The sequence below is a fragment of the Elephantulus edwardii genome, unplaced genomic scaffold (assembly GCF_000299155.1).
Source record: "Elephantulus edwardii isolate Elephantulus edwardi_28Jun2011 unplaced genomic scaffold, EleEdw1.0 scaffold00004, whole genome shotgun sequence".
Taxonomy (NCBI): domain Eukaryota; kingdom Metazoa; phylum Chordata; class Mammalia; order Macroscelidea; family Macroscelididae; genus Elephantulus; species Elephantulus edwardii.
In genome coordinates, this window is record NW_006399754.1 from 5,445,582 (window position 1) to 5,466,376 (window position 20,795).

Here is a 20,795-nt window from a genome sequence, read left to right on the forward strand (position 1 = left end):
ACCAGTCAGATCTGATTTAACAGTACACACACACACACTGTCCCCTATTTGGCCAAGATGCCCTAGAGTCAAGTCCAGGCTTCTCCTACTGGGGTGGCTGCTAAGAGGTGTAGGCTCTGGTGGGGGTGATGGGAGGAGGAACAGTAAAGGCAGCAGAGGAGAGGCAGACAGGGCTAGAGGAGTTTAAAGCCCATTGAGATAGGGGACATTCCCCTAGGCAGGCAGGGAGGGGAGAAGAGAAAAGAGCCAGCTGGATAGGTGGGGCCAGGCACTGCTCTGAGCCCCAGCTCTGATTACCAGGACTGGCAGGAACAGAGCCAAACTTTTCACGCAGTCCTCGGTATTTCTTTCTCCTCTATATAATAGGGTGTCCGTACAGTGTACAAATCCCATAATGCATGATTTTACACAACACACTGTGTACATTCACCCACACAGACCATATGAAATTACAAAAAAGAATCTGGAAAGCTATGCAAATTACAACTGAAGTTCTTTTGGAGAAAGGCACTGGGGAAAGGAGAAAAAGTTTTAACTTTTCTTTTTTACACATTTTTGCATCGTTTGAATTTGTTCAAGCACATATAATATATAATTGGTTTTTTTAAAAAAAAATAACAAAGCCATTTCACCATTCACTTACAATGATTACAGTTAACCCAGCACGTATCATACCTCGGGGGGGAGGCACTTCTGGATGAGGCGGGCTAAGCTGCCTCTAGAGAGGAGTGTAGTAGCTGAAGGGCGATGAGAGGGATTCCTTTTAAACATCTGCTTGATTAGACTCTGGAGATCATAGGAATAATGAGATGGCAGAGGACGGATGGAGCCTTGGCATATTTTGAGGATAAGAGTTTTCCAGCTATTAGCCTGAAACTGAAAAGTAAAATTGAACTTTTAAGAGCAGAAACAAGGAAAGAAAATGGAAAGAAGAAAACAATGATTGACTGGAAATACATATAAATTGTTTTCAGGTTTTTTTCAGCCTTGTCATTTTTCATCTTAGAGGTGTCCATAATCTAAAATCTTATCATAGCTCAGAAGAAATAATAACAATCTTTCCCATCTAGAGACAGCTTATCATTGCTTTGAGAATTTTAATAGTCATAATACTGCAGAAGCACATTTGCAATATATCTTTAAAAAGAAAAATAATAATGTGTTGTTATGTGCCATCAAGTGACGATGACTGATAGTAACACTACATATAATAGCTCTGAAGCCTGCCCTATCCTAAGCCAGTCTCACTGACTCTAAAACACCTACTCCTATTACCCCAGTTATTGTGTCAATCCATCTTACCCAAGGTCTTCATCTCCTGTGCTGTCCCTGCTCCCTTCCAAGCATGGTCCTTTCTAGCCACATGCCACTTATTAAAAGCCTCCTGGTATCATTTGGCTTCCTTTAAAGCTATGTGTATGTATTATTTTGGGTTCCTTTAAAGCCATGTGTAGATCTTTCTTTTCTGCATGAAAAGCCCAGGAATTTCCTTGCTCTGTTCTAAGGAAACACTACATGGTTCAAAACCAGAGAAGGAGTACAGCAAGGATGCATCCTGTCTCCACAACTTTTCAATCTGTATGCAGAACAGATCCTTCAAGAAGCTGGACTTTATGAGGAGGAATGTGGCATAAGAATTAGAAGAAGACTCATCAACAACCTGCATCATGCAGATGACACAACCTTGCTTGCTGAAACTGAAGAGGGCCTGAAGCACTTGTTGCAGAAGATCAAAGACTGTAGTCTTCAATATGGATTGAAGCTCAACATCAAGAAGACAAAGATTCTCATCACTGGGCCAACTGGCAACACCTTGATAGATGAAGAAGAGTTAATTTAGGCTTGCTCAGCTCCACAATTAACACTCTTGGCAGCAGCAGTCAGGAAATCAAAGGATGAATTGTACTGGGGACGTCTGCTGTCAGGGACCTCTCCAGAGTGCTGAGAAGCAATGATGTCACTCTAGAGACTAAGGTGCACCTAATGCAGGCCATACTCTTTGCAGTTACTTCTTATGCTTCAGAGAGCTAGACAATGACTAAGGATGACAGAAGAAGAATTGATGCCTTCAAGTTGTGGTGCTGGAGAAGTATCTTGAACATACCATGGACCACTAGGAGGATAAACAGGTCTATCCTGCAGAGAGTGTAACCAAGTATCTCCTTGGAGGCTATGATTTTGAAGCTCTGTCTCACATACTTTGGGCACAAGGTTAGGAGGGACCAGTCCTTGGAGAAGGACATCATGCTTCAAAGGGTGGAAAGGAAAGGAAAACTCCAGCTGAGATGAATTGATACAGTAACTGAGGCAATGGGGGATGGCGTGTCAGAATAATTGAGACTGACTCAGGACACAACAGGCTTCAGAGCTGCTGTACATAGGGTTGCTATGGGTCACAGGTGACTCAACAGCACATAACAACAACAAGTTTCCATATATACATGAATATATACATGCCAGCGCTAAAACTAGATGCATTATTTATTCTGCTTTGAAAGTTTACTAGTCATCCTGTTAAAAAAGAGAATACAATTGAAGATTTCCATGTTAAACACAGGAAAAGCTCAGACAGTGATGAATAAGACTGAGTGTGCCTTGTCACAGGCTTTTAAAATCATTATTCCAGAAGGTTTGGAGGTCTGTAAAGTCTTTCGGTCTTAGAGTAGAGAAGAGACAACAAATCATATACCAAATACATGATGGTGCTTCATTGGACAATTGATGTCTCTGAACTGTGGTGCTGGCAGAGAGAACTGATATACCATGGACCTCCAGAAGGACAAATCTGTCTTGAAAAAGGTGCATCCAAGACGCTCCTTAGAGACAAGCATTACTTACTTTCCCTTTATCGCTCTTAAGCACGTCCATAAGGAAGCATGTGGAGCTGCGTTTGAATCTGTACTCAACAAACAGAATTGATTTGTATGTAAAGGTAAGACCTGAGCGAGATCAACTTTGTGATCCTTGGGTCCATGTAATAAATGACAGGTGAATAAGCAGGACAAGCAACTTAATGTTTTGTTTGCTGTTGTTAAAGTGTTCCTTAAAATAATTTTTTAAAAATACATGTATTTGGAAAAAAGTAATATAAACAATGGGGAAAAGTTTATTTCTCCATGCTTTTTTAAAGAAGAAACCCAGATAATAAGGGAAATCTAACAACAAAAGGGCAAGTACAGAACACTAGAAATGAAATAATGGTATTTCCCATTATGACAGTTTGAATTCAGCATCCCGTCCTGGGAGAATGAAGCGACCATCTGCTTCTGTCAAGAGGTACAATCTCAGGAGTATGACAGGCAGTTCTTCCCAGGCCTCCAGGGCTGCTACGCATTGGAATCAACTTAACTGAAGTGAGCTTTGCTTTACATGAAAGTCATAGTTGAAAGCAACGATGACAGTGAATGGAACATCCTTAAACTTCTATGGTGAATGAATCCCAGAGATGCTTCCTATCAGCTGGAAGTCGGCACCTTTCCTAGAACTTAGCTAGACAGGAGCAGCAGCTTGCTGCTTCCTCTCATGTGCCACACTTACCGGGTGTTTAAAGGTACAGAGCTCATAGAGAATGCAGCCCAACGACCAGATGTCACTGGAAACACAAAGAAGCAACGTCTAAGAAGAGGGCTAGGAGCTACATACAAAAGAATACATTTGAAATACAAAATGAATAGATGTATTTCCTAATATAAAAAAGGAAAACAATATAAATTATAATAAAGCTAGAATAGTCAATCAAAGTGCGATGGGCACGAGAGAATACTGACCAGATTGATACATACACATGATCGTGAAGGTGGCAGGACCCTGCAACATTTCATTCTGTTACACAAAGATCACCATGATTTGGAGTAGACTTTCAAAGTTACATTTAGCACCTCTCAGCTGTGATTAAAAGAGCTGGAAAACTACCTTTCATCTAGAAGCTTGGAAATGCATATTCAACGTATCAGAATGTTCTATACGACTACTTTAAAGGAGATGCCAGACTCCAGCACCATCCTCAGGCTACCGTGCCCATTACCAAAGTCTGCCTTGCATCCAACAGTTCATCACCTACCTCTTATTGTTATAAGGCATGTTTTCCCAGATTTCTGGTGGCACATAATAAGGTGTTCCCACGTAGGTACAAGCAAATGCCATGGGACTAAAATAACAGAAAGTTTAAAAAAAAGAAATAAAGAACAACGAATAGTTTCTGAGCATTCCTGAGTAAGGGGTAGTCTCTTCACATCAATGCCCTTGTTCAGCATGAAGAAGCCAGAGAGTCTGCAACCCATTCCCAAATGAGGAACACAAGTGAATAAGACAATTTCTTTGTTAAAAAAAATTCATCACCATTGGACTATGCTCACCAGTACCTTATCTCTGCTGGTCCCCACTGGATCTTTCTCATTTTTTTTGCCACTCCCCCCACCCACCAAATTGTGCAGCCCTGTGATGTGATTCCTGCACATCCTCTCTCTTCTGCTCCCAAACCTCACCCCCTTGTATCCCACAAATGTTTTTCACAAATTAAAAAAAATAAATAAATTCTGAGCACTGTGGCTACTATGGGAAGGAGTTACATACTTGGAAAGAAGACAGGCAGATCCAAAATCTCCCAGTTTTAATTTTCCAGTCTGGGTGAGGAAGATATTCTGCATTAAAGGCAAAAAACCCCCCTTAGTTATCTCTTTAAACATTCAATAACAAGGCAGCTGTCTTTCAACGCCTGTGGGTGATTTGATCCACACTCACTTAGGAAGCAGTCGCTAACGAGCTTGGAACATACTGACATGTGCTCCTAAAGACAAGGATGTCTGCTAATGTGCACAATCACCTCACAAAAACAAGGTGGTTCCTGAGATAGAAGCTTGGAGATTTCTTAACTGAGGCAACTTCATTAATCTAAACAACACCTGAGAGGATTTATGCTAACAGTCTAATATCAACTCATCGCAGCAAGCATGGTTCAACGCATATACAATGATGTCTCAATCCTACTCATAATTAAAGCCAGTAAAGGCTCTAAAACCCAAAGGGTCCTGGAGCTTCCTGGTTGGTGAAGGAAGGATTAGGTACATGTTAGTACATGGAAGCTCCCCCTTGGAAATCCACACCGACCTGACCCATGCATCTCTTCACCACAATCATCTTGACTCATATCCTTTTGGTACTATAAGCCTGTAATTTAAGTAGAGTACTTTCTGTGAGCTGTCACAGTGTGTTACTGCACCTAAAGGAGCAGTGGAAACCAGGAGGCCAAAGTGAAGGAGCACCTGGGTGGGTCCAGAGCTTGCCACTATCACCCTGAACAAACAATGACAAAATCCTAAGTGTGTAGCCAGCAGGTCCATATAAGGGTGTCATATGGACTCCCACGTGTGTGGTTTGGTGGCTTCCTATTTTGCAACATGAAAGACACTGTCCTTTTGACTTGTCCTATCTCAGGCTGGAGGGGACAGAGGGAGAAAGACCAACCATGTGAGCAGCTGGTGTCAAAGATGACAAAGATATGGGAAAGGAGTATTTAAAAAAAATACAGACATTGAAGATTTGATTAATCTTCACATTTTTAGGGATGTATGTTGATGCTTATCCCTGGGTACAGGGAATGTTTTATGTTGTTATCTGGCGCTATCACATCAGTTTGATGGCAAACCTTTTGTCAAACAGGTATAAACACTGCCTGGACCTAATCCATTCTCACAGCTGATGCTGGGCCTCAGGCCACTGTGCTAACCACTGTGTCAGCTATCTTTCTCTTTATCGATGAGCTTCCACTGTATCAGGCATCACATCCTTCTCCAGGGCCTGTCTCCTCCTGATGGCATGACCCACGTATGTGAGATGCAGTCTGGTCCCTCCTGCCTTTACAGATCAAGCTGGCTATATTCTTTGGAGGCGGATTTGCCTGTTCCTCTGGCAGCTCATGCTATCATCGATGCTCTTTGCCAGCTCCACAATTCAAAAGCATTGATTCTTTTTAGGTCTTTTTTATTCATTGTGCACTTTTTACAAGCATATGAAACAACTGAAAATACGAAGGGTTGGGTCAGGCACACCTTAGTATTTAAGCCGACATCCTTGCTCTCTTAGTCCTTTAAAGAGGTCCCTGACAGTGGAATTTTCTACTGCAATATGTTTTTGGATTTCTTAACTGCTGCTTCCAGGGGTATTGATTTTGGATCCAACTAAAATGAAGTCCTTAGCAACTTCAATATTTTCTCCATTTATCATGATGCTTATTGGTTCGGCTGTGAAGATTTTTATTTAATACTGAGGTATAATCCACACTGAAGGAGGTATTCTTCGATCTTCAGTAAGTGCTTCAAGTCCTCTTAATTTTTAGCAAGTACTAGTATGTCGCTTACACATCTCAGGTTGTTGATGATCTTCCACCAATCTTTATGCCACATTCTTCTTCATACAGTCCAGCTTCTCCACGTATATGCTCAATATACTGACTGAGTAGGTATAGTGAAAGGCCATAACTCTGATGTACACCTTTCCTGATTTTAAATCAGACAATATCCACTTGTTCAGTTCAAATGACTGCTTCTCAGTCAATGTCCAGGTTCCACATGAGTACAATTAAAGGTTCTAGAATTCCCATTCTTTACAATTTGTGATTCACACAGCTGAATGCCTTTGCACAGTCAATAAAACATGTTGTTGTTGATTGCCGTCAAGTCAAGCATGACTCATAGTGACCCTGTGAAACAAAAGGCCTGAAGCCTTTCTATAACTATCGTCATCTATCAAACCATAAAACATAGGTAAATATTTTTCCAGTATTCTCTCCTTTCATCCAAAATCCATCTGACAGCAGCAGCAATATCCCTTACTCCATGCCCTCCTCTGAATGTGGCTTGAACTTCCTGAGGTTCCTTGTCAGCTGAAAGTTCCTTCTCACTTCCAGGTACAGCTGCAACCATTTTTTAATAATTTTCAGTAAGATCTTATTTGCATGTGATATTAATGATACTATTCTATAATTTTCACATTCTGTCACATCATCTTTCTCTGGAATGGGTAAAAATATGGATCTCTTGCAGTTGGTGGGCCAGACAGCTGCCTTCCAAATTACATGGCATAGACAAGGGGGCACATTCACTGCTGCATCAGTTTTCTAAAGCATCTCAGTTGGTCTTCTGTCAACTTCTGGGGCCTTGATGTTCACCTCAACACAGTACAACTTGAACTTCTCTACCTTCAGGAACATTTCAAGGTCTATCTTGAAGTACAGCACTGTCAGTGATAGAATAATATTCACAGCCATAAAAGGAAGAGGGGGCTCTGGTGGCCTCGTGATTGGAATCTGCACTGCAGTGCCTAAGACATACAGTATGCATCCATGCTGTTCTACGGGTGAAAGATGGGCAATCTCTTCCCATTTTTTGCCTCTGAAAACCAGCCAGAGGGTCTGCTGTGAGTCAGTTCCAATTCAACAGCACACACCAACATCAACACTAGGAAGACCTGTTAATATGACTATTATTCAAATTTGTACCGAACACTAAGTCAATTATGAAGAAACAGAGGATTTCTACTAACTTCTGCTACCTGTAATTGGTTAAACATGCAATCAAGATACACTAATAATTACTAGTGATTGGAATGGAATAGGTGGAAACCAAGAAGAAGGATAAGTGGCTAGAAAATATGGCCTTGTGATAGAAATGTTTAAACTCTTTGGTTTTTTTGTTGTTGCTGTTTTTTCAAGGTCCAAAAGTATAATCCACTTACCTTGGATTTAATATCTCTATGTAATACACGTTTCCTATGAATGTGATTTACTCCCAGGCACATCTGAGTAAACCAGTTAAGTATCTGTAGGAAAAAAGTAAGCAAAATCTCTAGCACATCGACCAAAATTCCAAGGATGCTTCTCTGGGGCTTACGTAGACCAGAGCATTCCATGATTTAAGTGCAAAACTCCTGTATACCGTATAGTTCAACTAGGATTCAGTGTTACTTGAAGAAATCCAGAAAAGCTGTATCTTATGATTCAAATAGCAATTTAATAAAACTTGTATATTTTTCTTATATTCAACCAAATAAAATTCTTTTTTAAGTATATATTAAAGTAACTGAAGTGAAAATGCTACATAATGTAACCATAATGGTGGATTTTCAAAGACATTTTCCGAAGGTCACATGTTAATGATAAAGGACTTTATTACACTTTCAACAATTCTTTGAAGTCAGCCTTTTCTGTTTATAAAACATCATTAATACACAAAATTTCAAGGTACCGTGAGGAGGTACAATCAAATGTACTAAACTATCTTGGTTTCTTTTTTGCTATAGAGATTCATCCATTTGAAGCTGAGGTGATCTCCGAAGTTGATATTGTTAACAAAACTTATAATGAAACAACTATGAGATATCATCTCACCCCAGTAAGAACAACAAAATTTAACAGAACAGCAAACATCAAATGCTGGTGAGGTTGCGGAGAAATTGGAACCCTTATTTACTGTTGGCGGGAGTGTGTAAAATGGTGCAACCACTATGGAAGGCTGTTCGGCACTTTCTCAAAAAGTTGCAAATAGAGATACCATTTGACCCAGCAATTCCACTACTGGGAATATACCCTAAAGAAACCATAACCGCCACCCAAGCAGATATATGCACACCCATGTTTATTGCAGCTTTGTTCACAATAGCAAAGAGCTGGAAACAACCCAAGTGCCTATCAACAAACGAATGGGTAGAGAAGCTCTGGTATAGTCAAACAATGAAATACTATGCAGCATTGAAAAGCAAGGAATTCATGAAATATTATGCAAATTGGGTGACCCTGGAGGATATTATGCTGAGTGACATATCTCAGTCACAAAAGGACAAATATTGCATAGAGCCACTGTTGTAAAACAGGACTGACATTAGGGTTGAGGGAAGACAGAGAAGGAGGGAAGGAATGATATATACTGCATTGAAACAGATGAGGGAGAGAATGTTTAAAAGAGATATATGATTGGGTATTATTATTATGACAGGAGTCCAGAATGAAGGCTGCACAGTGGAGTGGACTTGGGGGGAGGGATTGTATAACAATGAAAGAGTTTTTCTTTTACTTTTCAAGGAGAAGAGTGAATTGGGGGGAAAAGGATGGGTGGGGAGAAAAGTGCAACAATGAATGACTAGAAAGCCTAAGTCTCTGTAAACTTTCATTAAAATGAATAGAAAAACCCAAGCTTATAATGAAGAATGTACTAATATACTTACATAATCTTTATATGTTATATGAAAGCAAGCCTCACTAAAGTGGTTTTATTTCAATATATCCCTTAATCAGTTCATTTTTAAAAAATAGTATACAATTTCCCATTAAAAAGACAATATATCCTAGATTTATGAGAATATGTCCAGCTTTAGAAAGAAAAAGATTGAGAACAGGCACCTCTAAGAAACAGCCACAGGCTTCACTCTTCTGATGTCCTAGTACTACAAAAGAAAATCAATGTTTCAAAGATTTCAGTACAAGAGAAAAGAAAAAATTTAACTATTTCTACGTCTAGGATAAAATATAAGGTGCTGTGGTGGCCTAGTGGTAAGAATCTGCACAGCAATCCTCAAGGCATGAAGTTCAAATCTGCCTGCTGCTCCATGCAAGACCGAAGACAATCTCCTCCCGTGCAAATTAGCTGGCTCTGAAAACCTGCTGGAGGGTCAGCTGTCGGTCGGTTCTGACTCGATGGTACCCAACAACAACACAGTATAAAATGTAATGAATCATATCATTCAAAGTCTCCCAAACGTGGAAATTTCATTATGACTCGACGGCATTAAACAACAACAAATGATATGTGAAAAATTGCCTCTAAGCCTCGAGGAAAGTTCTATTAGTCAGTCTCTTACCATGTCTTCCGGAAAGAACTTTCCTTTCTGGTGTTTGATTGTTTGCATTAGGTCCCCTGCATCACAATATTCCATCACAATGTACAGATGTCCATCAGCTACAACAAATGTGAGAGGCGTCAGAAGATCCCAGGCAGTCATGATTTAAATTGAGAAATGCACATTTTCGGGGGATTCATATTTACCTTCAAATGATTCTTTAAAGGCAACAATATTGGGATGTTTCATTTTGGCTAACAGAATAGCCTCCTTTCTGGAAGTCTGTGTATCAGAGGAGGACTAAAAGACATATTAAGCAAGTTAAATTTAAAACTGCATTATAAACAGACAGCTTTATAGTAACGACCTACAGTTTGTACAGGGAGTTTCGCTGGCCTTGTGATTAAGGAGCTGCGTCCTGCAAGCAAAGGTGGGCTATTCAAATCCAGCAGCTCCTCCCGTGTGATTCACAGCCTCACAAAACTCACTGGGCGTCTGGCAGGAGTCAGTGCCGACTCGACTGCAGGCAACACAACATTTGTGTGACATTTCAATCCACGCCGGCTGTAGTTCTGGACCACTGTCTTTTGGCTCAACTTAAGTTTATCAAACTCAAGAATGAAAATGTGGGGATTTTTTTCAACTGTGTTGTGTTTCATAGGCTTAAACTGACCATTCCTATCTGGAGTGTATTACAGCATCAAACGTGTTCAAAGATAATTCATTCAACAATTTAAGAGCATGTTTTCAAAAACCAGTGACAATGGGCTTGTTTCTGTTTCATTTTTCATGATTGTAAGAAAAACCATTCAGGCTATTAGAATATTGTTATTGATTAAAAAAAAGAAGAAAATAATTAATGTTGAGGTAAAGAATGACTTTAATAATTCTTAAACCAACGGTGGGAGCTTTGGTGGCCTAGACATGAGAAGCTGTGCTAGTAACGCAAGGTGGGAGCACCCTTCTGGCAGTTCAAACCCACCAGCGGCTCCGTGGGAGAAGAATGGGCAATCTCCTCCCATGCAATTTAGAGACTCCAGAAAACCCTCCGCAGGTGAGCTATGAGTTAGCTCTGACCCAAAATCAATGAAGTTTTTTGGTTTGTTTGTTTTATACTAACGGTATCTGAAATCTTTGTACAAAAGCAATTGAGATGCAGTTTAGTGAACAAGAACTCAGATGCATGTTCCAGTTCCAATTCTGACTCCTGGTCACCCTACATCAAGTTTCTGAGGCGAGAATTGTAATGGGAGGAGCCTGCCTCACCTTTCACCTGCAGAGTGTAGCTCAGTGGATTCAAAGTCACCCACCTTGCAGTTAGCAGTCCAACATGTAACACACTATGTCACCATATGTCACCAGGGCTCCTTATAATCAGGAAGGTACCATTGATGATATGCACCAACCTAACCCTAACCCTAACCCAGCACCAACTGGTAAACATGAGCCTTGGCCAAATCTACTAAAGTCTACTAAAATCTACTATCAGGGACCCACTAATCTGCATCTTAACTAGCACTCTGGGTGATTCTGAAGTCCACTCAAGTTTAGGAACACCATATAAGATTAAGACTAGACAAGAGGGGGGAAAAAACACTTAGTATACTAAGAATGTAAATAAAATACATATTTTCTTTAATTTTTTAAATTGTTTTAATTATTATTATTTTTTATGTGTGTACCGTCAAATTGGATCTGATTGGTACAGGAGGCAATTGTTCCTCCTTCTTCAGCAGAGCATCTGGTGGATTTGAACTGCACACCTCTGGGACTGCAGTGCAGCTTCTTGCCACTAGGCCACCAGGGCTCGCCAAAATACATATTTTTTAAATTGATCAAAATGTTAGCAAGCAGCCTCCACCTCATGGGTTCTTTCAAGTTCAGCCCACCAGTTGCTGCTGAGAACTGCACTCCACAGGTTTTCAGTGACCTTTAAGACAAAGATATAGCAAAGCCTTTCTTTGGAGGTGCCCGGGAGTAGATTCGAACCAACCACCTCTTGATTATCAGCCACACAAGTAACCATCTGCATCATGTCGGGACTAACAATTACTATATTCAATGATAAACATCACTTTCTTCATCTTACAAAGAACAAATGTATACAGTGTTATCACAGTGTTGAGTCCCTGATAACAAAGGCTAGCATTTTAGGCCTTTGTTTGCCATTGCATTTTCCAGGTTCCTTTGTTCACTAATATTGACCTCAACCGCTTTTGGCAAAGGCTTTAGATACCCTTGATATAAGTATTTGTAAATTATTACCAGTAATTCTCATTCACATAAAATAAGCAACAATCATCACCTAAACATTGACTAGTGTCTTTCTTTTTTTTTTTTTTTTTTGCAAATAACACTATCCTAATCACCACCTAATGAGCTTGGGGTGAATCCACCAGCTGCTCCACAGGAGAAAAATGGACATTCCTCCACCTGCATGATTCACAGCAGAGGAAACCTGGCAGAGGTTTGCTTTGGGTAGGAACTGACCACTCAGAAGTAGGTTTGAGGTTTTTGTTTTCTCTCTCACTTTGCTGGTTAGTCAGAACCAACTCACAGCTGACCCTCTGGTGGGTTTTCCGGAGGCTGCAAATCCCACAGGAAGAAACTGTCCATCTTTCTCCCAAGAAGCCACTGCTGGATAAGAAACACCAAAGATATGCCACCTTTGTGTTTACAGGGCAACTCCCCATGGACTGCACCACCAGAGCGCCCTTTTGGGTTAAGTTAAGGCACATCAAATATATGAAGACTTAGAAGAGTAATGAATAAGCCAGTTACATCTTCTGTAAGCAGGCAAAACTCCATGTGAAGCCCAGAGAACGAATTCTCCTCTATAAATTGCAAGCACACTTTTAAAACCAGCAGCGACCTTGGGCAGCCTTATTTCCTTCATGGCGAACATCTGGTTACCGCCTTCCTGCTGAACCAAGAGAGCTCTGCCAAAGGAGCCCTCGCCGATCACGCGCAGGATGGTATAGTCATCCATGCTGGGCCGCCACACGACCTGGAGCCTTCACAGAATCACCACGTGGCTCCCGAACTGTATTCAAAGTCAGAAACATCGGACGGTTAGATTCATGTTCAAAGGAAAAATTAATTCAGTCCCTCTTAAAATCCTGTAAGACAACGGCAACTTACTCCTTCATTCATTCAACAGACACCCCCCCCAAAAAAAAACCCCAAACCCACTGCCATTGAATCAATTCTACTTCACAGAGACCCTACAATACAGAGTAGAACTACTGTCCACTGTAAAACTTTATGGCTACTGCACCTTTCATCACAGTTATTAGATTTGAACTACCAATCTTTAGGTCACTTTATTACTGCTGTTGTTGGTTTTAGGTGCCATCAAATCAAATATGACTCATAGTGACCCTGTGAGTAACTGACCTGAACCTTGTCCTATAACCTGTGCCATCCTCATCATCTCTGACACCCCAACACCCACTGCTGAAGTCACTATGCCAATCCATCTCATTGAGGGTCTTCCTCTCCTTCACTGACCCTTCATCCTTCCAAGCATGATGTCTGCTTCCAAGGAAGAGCTTTTTTAATTACATGTCAAAAGTATGAAAGATGAATCTTTTCCATCTTTGCCTCCAAGTAGCACTCTGGCTGCACCTTTTCCAAGATATCTCTGTTTGTTCTTTTGGCAGTCCGTGGAATATTCAGAACTCTTCTCCAACACCATAACTCAAAGCATCAATTCTTCCGTCATCCTTATTCACTGCCCTGCTCTCTGACTTGTAGCAAGTGGCTGAGAAGACCATGGCCTGAATCAAGCACACATTAGTCTTCAAACACATCACTGCTCTTCAGTATTTTAGAGGTCCCTGACAGTGAACTTGCCCAACCCAAAACATCTCCTGGTTTCCTGACTGCTGGTACCAAGGGTGTTGACTGTCGATCCAAGCCAGATGAAATCACTGACAGCATCAATCCTTTCTCTATCCATCATAATGTTGTCTGTTGGTCCTGTGGTGAGAAACTTTGTGTTCTTGATGTTGAGATGTAATCCATATTGAAGGCTGTAGGCCTTGATCTTCTGGAGCAAGCGTTTCATATCTTCCTTATTTTCAGCAAACAAAGTGTGTCATCTACCACTAAAGTTCTTTTAGACGCTAGGCAGTGAGCTTCAACTGTAGCAGATGTTAAAATCTTGAACCAATCTCTCAAGGTCCCTGTCACCACAGGCAGTTCAATTCAAGGGGGACAACAAGACCTCAACAAATGGAGGACGGTGAGCCTGAGGGAGGAATGGAAGGTGGTCAGGCAAGCAGGGGAAGGGTGGTCAAGGCAGAGATCATGCTATTTCTGATGGCAAAGGACACTGTACCCACAGAGTATTACTCAGCCATAGAGAAATTAAATCCAGATACATACATTATAAGGACGAGCCTTGAAAATATGCTGAGTAAACTAAGTCATTGACAAAAAGAAATATTCTATGATCTGACCTACATGAAATATCAAGAACAGGGAGTATATAGAAACAAAAGGTTATCAGTGGCTACCAAGGCAGAGAGTCATTGGATGGTGCAAACAGTTTACATCTCAGCTAGCCAAAGGGTTGAGGGCAGTTCAAGTCCATCCAGAGATGTGTCAGCAAGCCTGGTGGTCAATTACACAGCACAGTTCTATCCTGACCCACATGGTCACCATGATTTAGATGGAACAAGTCATTACTGTGGTTTGGGCTCATGTAGGAGGGGAAGGGAACCATCCCTTAGGAAGAAGGACTGTGTATCAGTTAACAGTGATGGAAAACTCAGCAGTAAATACCGCTGGGGGCTTTACAACTGATCAAGGTGGCTAATGTCACTGAATCATACATGCAATTTATGCTGAATTGGCCAAAGTGTTCTATATATTTTCATCTCAATGAGTCTGTGTCCTCTTTAAGGGGCTGAACTAAGGCAGAAATAGAGCTGAGGGATGCTTAGATTTAATTCTCACAGTAATTAATAGGCTATCTCTGCAGGGCTTTAATCAGGAAAGCAATATCATCATGTTTGCATAGGAGTTAACCAGTGATGGGACCAGATATGGGCCAGTGTGGAAGAGGCCAGAGCAGAGTCAAGTGTGGTCAAGGGTGACCGCCACAGAGAAGGCTGCCAAATGAAGATGGAATGGAATAGGGTTGGAGCTCTGGATGGGATGGATTGACTCAGTGACTAGAGTAATGGGGTTAGGTGTGTCAGAGACAATGAGGTTGGCTCAAGGTAGAGCTGGATTCAGAGCTGTTGTACACAGGGTCGCTATGAGTCACAAGTGACTCCACGCCCCATAACAACATTTTACTAAATGGATTATAACAAATTATAGATAACCCTTAAACGAACGTGAATCCTAGAACTCTTAATTGTGCTCAATGCAAAGCCTGTTCATAGCGGAAAATGCAGTCCTTTGAACAGAACAAGGGAACTGCATGGTTTAAACTCAGGAAAGGTGTACACCAGGGTTGAATCATTTCTCCATAACTGTGCCAGGATTGGAGGACAACTCATTAACAACCTAGCTACACAGATGGCACAACCTTGCTTGCAGAAAGGAAAGAGGCTGGGAAGCACTTATTGAAGATGATCAAAGACTACAACCCTTCAATATGGATTACATTTCACCATCAAGAAAACAAACAAAAACTGGACCAACAGTTAACCATGATAAATGGAGAACAGAATGAAGTCAATGATTTCATTTTACATGGACACACAGTCAATACCTAGGGAGTCAAGAAACCAAAAGATTTATTTGCACTAGGGAAAACGGGCTGTCAAAGGAATTCTTTCAAGTGCTCAAATACCTGGATGTCAGTTTAAACATTAAAAATGCTCCTAAACAGGCGAGCTCTGGTGGCCTAGTGGCAAGAAGCTGCACTGCAATCCATGAGGTCCGCAGTTCAAGTCCACCAGATACTCTGCTGGAAAAAGAGAAACAATCTCCTCCTGTACCAGTCAGATCTGATTTGACGGTACACACACAAATAAATAAAAAAAAAAATGCTCCTAACCCAAGTCAAGGTATCTTCAATTGCTTCATGTGCATTTGAAAATGAATGCATAGACAGTGCATAAGAAAGACTAGGGGTTGAGGGAACTGACCCGTCTGAACTGTGCTGTTGAAGGAGTATTAAGTAAACCCTGGACTGACAAGAGACCAAACAAGTCATCTTGGAGGAAGTGCAGTCTGAAGCAAATCTAGTCCTTGACCCATCCAAGGTGCTCCTTAGAGGAAAGGAGAGTGAGACTTGGTTTCACTTACTTTAGACATGTTGTTGTCAAGATGCTCCAGGCCGTGGAAAAGGACACCACGCTGGGAATACAAGAGAGTAAGGGAAAGACAGGAAGACCCTGAGGAGGTGGATGGATCTAGTGAGTTTAACAACAAGACTGAGCATGACGAGATTGTAAGGATGGCCAGGATTTCAATCTGTTGTTCATAGGGACGCTAGTGCTAGAAATCTTACTGATTCGACGGCAGCTAAAACCAGCCTCCAAGCGGCGCTAGCATCTAAGTCCCGGAGCTTGCGATGCCCTTCCTCGCTGGACAAGCAGGGCCAGCGACCCCGGGCCAGGTCCCTGCGGCGGCCCCACGGTTGCGGGGGTACCCCAGAGCTTGCCCCGGCCTGGCCCTGCCCCCGCGGTGTTGCCTCGCTCCTGGGCGACCCCTGGGGCGCTCCTCCCCCCACAAGGCGTCCCAGGTCCCGGGCGACCGCTCGGTGTGCTCCTCCCCCCAAGGCGCTCCCGGCCCCGGGCGACCTTTCGGGGCGCTCCTCCCCCGCAACCCCAGCCGTGCGCCCTGGGCGCGGACCGCTCACCGTTCCCTGGCGCCCCAGCTTCCCCGCCTCTCGGCTGCGCGCTTCCGGGGCGGGCCGTCGGATCGTCCCGCCCGTGGTCCACCGGGAACTGCTCCGGTGTGGTCTTTGGTGCTGGTTGCACTGTCGGATTGACCCAGAACAAAATGTATAATACAGAGGAGCAAGGCCCCCTGAAGCCTGATCCTCCGGATCAACCTAGCAGGCTCCATCGATGGCATCTCATGGACACAGCACTTGTACTAGCAGTGTCACCTGGGGCGAATGTGGCAGGCACAATCATACCGGTGTATTTGGTGTTGGGCTACCAAGCACAAGGGTCGCTATGAGTCATCTATGACTCGACAGCACCTGACAATAATAATAATGACAGCATAGAGAGAGCTACATTGGCCTAGTGGACAGAAAGTTATGCTACAAAGCCTAAAATGGGTGATTTTAATCTGTGGCACTCAGGCCGGCTTCAAATTGGGTTTTGTTGGTGGTGGTGTTTTTTTTTGTTTTTTGTCAAACATTCTTCTAGGTGGTATAGCACTGGTCTGTGCATTGCTGTTCAGAGGTAATTCACGGTTGCTGTGATGCTAAACACTGACACTGATGTGTCAAATGTGATAATGGTTACTCATGATGGACAGTGTTTGATGGAGCTTCCCGATTAAAATAACCTTGGGAGCAGGAGTGGCGTCCACTTCTGAAATAGCTTGCCTCCAGAAACTCTATGAACAGTGCTCAGGTCTTTCGTTCATAGGGTCGCTGAGTCCTAGGACTCGATGGCACCTAACAACAACAATCTGAGTGTCTCCGGTTCCTTTTCAGCAGCTCTGCTGAAACCAGTGGGTGGTGGCCTTGAGTTTGAATCCACCCAACAGTTGTGGGTTTGGATTGAAGTTGTCAAATGTTCCATTTTACTGTGCTCCATAATCAATACACAGAGTAATAGTGGTCAAACAACGGGATTGCATTAAGCAAATCTGCTATCAAAGACCTTTCCAAAATACTGAAGAGCAATGTTGTTAGGTGTTGTCCAGTCGAGTACAACTCATAGTGACCCTATGAATAAGATCTGAACCCTGTCCTATCCTGTGCCACGTTTACCATCTCTGACACACTTGAGCCCATTGCTGCAATTGTTGCTGAATGCAAGGGATTCTCTCCCTAGTCAATTGCCAATAAGATAGACGGATTGTAATATCCATAGCACTTTATTGTGGATCTGGGAGGACAGCATGAGATTCCCCTCAAAAAATGCCTCTGTCTGGGAGTGGTCATTAATTTTTATACTTCAGTTATATAAGAATTTGCTTAACAATTCACTTCTGTTAGTAAAATTATAGAATTTCTTTATTTGAAAAGAACAGTTCATAAAGCATCCACTTCCAAAATAGCTTGCTTCCGGAAACTTCATGAACTTGGAGAAACGATGAACGTTATACAATTACTCAAGTCTTTTGTTCATAGGGTCCCTATGAGTCATCTATGATTCGAAGGCATTTAACAATAACACCAACAGAGAGAGCTCTGTGGACCTGATGAATAGAAAGTTACGCTTCCAAGTCAAAGGTAGGTGATTTTAATCTGCAGCCCTCAGGCCTGGTTTAAGTCAAACATTCTAGTGGTATATATAGCACTGGTCTGTCCATTTGCTGTAAGTCCAAGAACCAGAGGAATGAGATGTTTGCCTAGAAAATGTTTTTTTTTCTGGAGACATTTTGATGGTCAAACTAGAGGTAGAGAGTACTGTTCACAGGGATACAGCTAAATAAATGCACAGGACAGCTCACCCACTCTCCCATAGCAAAGAACTACACAGCACAAAATACCCATCGTTGAGAAAGCCTGAGCTGCATTACCATTCCTTTGAGTCATACGAATGGCACAGGACAAACAGAAGGATATACTGCCGGCTTTTCAATCACTCCCTCACCTCTCTCTTCCGTGGACTCTGCCTCCTATAGAAACTGATTCTAGGTCACAGCATGGACTTTGAGATTACCAGGAGCTGATCCACCTTCTACATTAACTTTGGAGTCCCGTCTCCATGATTGATCTTCCACTGGCTTTCTCTTTCCTTATTTGTTCTGACTCCATTCAGAGCTCCAGTATTAAAAACTTTGCCCTGTGTGGAAGAGACTATGCAGTAGTCTCTTTAAAGGAGAATATATTTAAAGAATCTTGCATAAATTTTAATACTTGGGAATGACCCCTGACTCTTCCAGTTCTGAAGTGAGTTGATTTGCAGATAGCTTACAAGTTCTTAGGCTAAATGGCATTTTCCTCCCCCCCACCCCCACCCCCAACTCTTTGAACAAAATAAAAAAAATTGCACTGGTAATCATAAAACACTTAACAGGGCAGCATCACTGAGGTCTGACTGATAAATCTGTTCCCTGGTTGACAAGAATATCTGCTACTGAAGGCAGGACATCCCTTAGAACATGGACGCTCCTTACTCGGAACTCGCTCCAACCTTGCCTTAAGAGCCTCTTCATTTTTAGTCTTTGGGTAGTTTTAAATCTGTAGTTAGAAGTATTGGATAGTCAGTCTCAGAATTCTGAGTCATTCCAGTGGATTACTGAACCCAAAGCAGTAGAAGGAGCCAGCAAGGATGTTGTGTGGATTCCCCGGTTTGTGGCTGTCATCTAGAAGAGCAGGTTGGAAACCAGTCCCAATTTGTGGCCAGGAGGGTTGTACAAACTTCCCAAACTTGCTGCTGGCATCTGCCTACCTGGCTACTTGAAATCAGTGTCCTTTTAAACAGGGAGTTCTGATCTAGTTAATGTGAGAGAGTGCAGGGAGGACAGCTGGTGACGAGGATGGACAAGTGGGAACCAGAGGACTGGATCACTCTGCACATTTCAAGAATGCTGACTCTTAACCTGTAGGTCTAAAGAACTGCAAAGATCACACACTCCATCACATTCTTAGGGATCCTTGATTTGGATAAAAATGTAAGTTATAGACATGACAGCTATTTGTTAGCATCCTATCCCGGCAAATGCTAGATCATTTAGAGATTTTAAAGAACGAAAAAAAAAAAAATCTCTAAACGCTTAAGTAACTTACTCACAGAAAATGATTCATCTTTGTATTTTCTTTCACTGATGTATTTAAGCCAATATAACATGAACCATGGGGCATAAATACTATAAAGGTAAGAATACATGCTAGATTGAAGTTCATTTCAAAATGACATTACTTTGAATTATTCATGTAATTAAAAAGCTCACTGTTCCTGAGTTAGTTCCAATGCACGGTGACTCTCCACTGGGTTTCCCAGGATATAAATCTTAATGAGAAAGCTGCTCAAATATTCCCTACAAAGCAGCTGGAAGGTTAGAACTGGCAGAAGTAGCAGCATAGTAAAAACAAAATCACTGGGGATCCTTTCATTTGTGTAAAGAAAAGAAATAAGTTGTGTAACAGAAGTCATTGTTTCTGTTAGAATGAAAAATTGGGTAAATTTTTAGATGATGTCGTTATGTGCCGTCAAGTCACTTGCGACTCATAGCAACCCTATGTGCAACAACCCTAAACTCTGCTCTGTCCTGTGACACTCGCACTGTCTGACACTCCCATCCCGATTATCCCAGTCACTGAATCAATCCACCTCATAGAGGGCCTTCCTGTCCTGCGCTGTCCCTCCACCCTACCAAGCATGATGTCCTTCTCCAAGGACCGGTCTCTCCTTACAACATGTCCAAAGTATATTAAACGGAGCCTCAGAATCCTTGTCTCCAAGGAGCCACTCGGTTTAACCCTTTCCAGAATGACTCTGTTTTCCTAGCAGTCCATGGTACTCTCAATACTCTTCTCCACCACCGCAGCTCAAAGGCATCAATTCTCCTTCTATCCTCCTTAGTCAATGTCCAACACTGTTGCATAACAAGTGATTGCAAAGACCACGGTCTGTATCAGACACACCTTAGTCTCCAGAGAGACACCATTGCTCTTCACTACTTTGGAGAGGTCCCTAGGCTGAATTGGCTGACAAAGAAGAATTTCATGAAACAACATATGCTCAAGAGCCTATGGTGATGAAGGGGGAAGTTCAAACTGCTCTGAAGGAATTGGCAAAATGCAAGGCCCCAGGAATTGATGGCATACCAACTGACATATTTCAATGAATGCTCCTCTGGACATGCTGACC

The 20,795-nt window shown here is 42.1% G+C and overlaps 1 protein-coding gene across 1 annotated transcript in view; it reads right to left on the bottom strand.

Moving 5' to 3' along the window:
- The window catches only part of NEK3 (NIMA-related kinase 3), a 37,279-nt gene extending 24,462 nt beyond the window's left edge, over positions 1–12,817 (bottom strand). The window contains exons 1-8 of the mRNA XM_006879607.1: positions 12,701–12,817; positions 10,035–10,128; positions 9,850–9,947; positions 7,732–7,815; positions 4,573–4,640; positions 4,061–4,147; positions 3,538–3,592; positions 676–876 (exon numbers count right to left, since the gene is read on the bottom strand). Coding sequence (XP_006879669.1) covers positions 676–876; positions 3,538–3,592; positions 4,061–4,147; positions 4,573–4,640; positions 7,732–7,815; positions 9,850–9,947; positions 10,035–10,128; positions 12,701–12,817 — 804 coding nt within the window. The remainder of the gene's footprint in view (positions 1–675; positions 877–3,537; positions 3,593–4,060; positions 4,148–4,572; positions 4,641–7,731; positions 7,816–9,849; positions 9,948–10,034; positions 10,129–12,700) is intronic.
- Between the last annotated feature and the right edge of the window lie 7,978 nt (positions 12,818–20,795).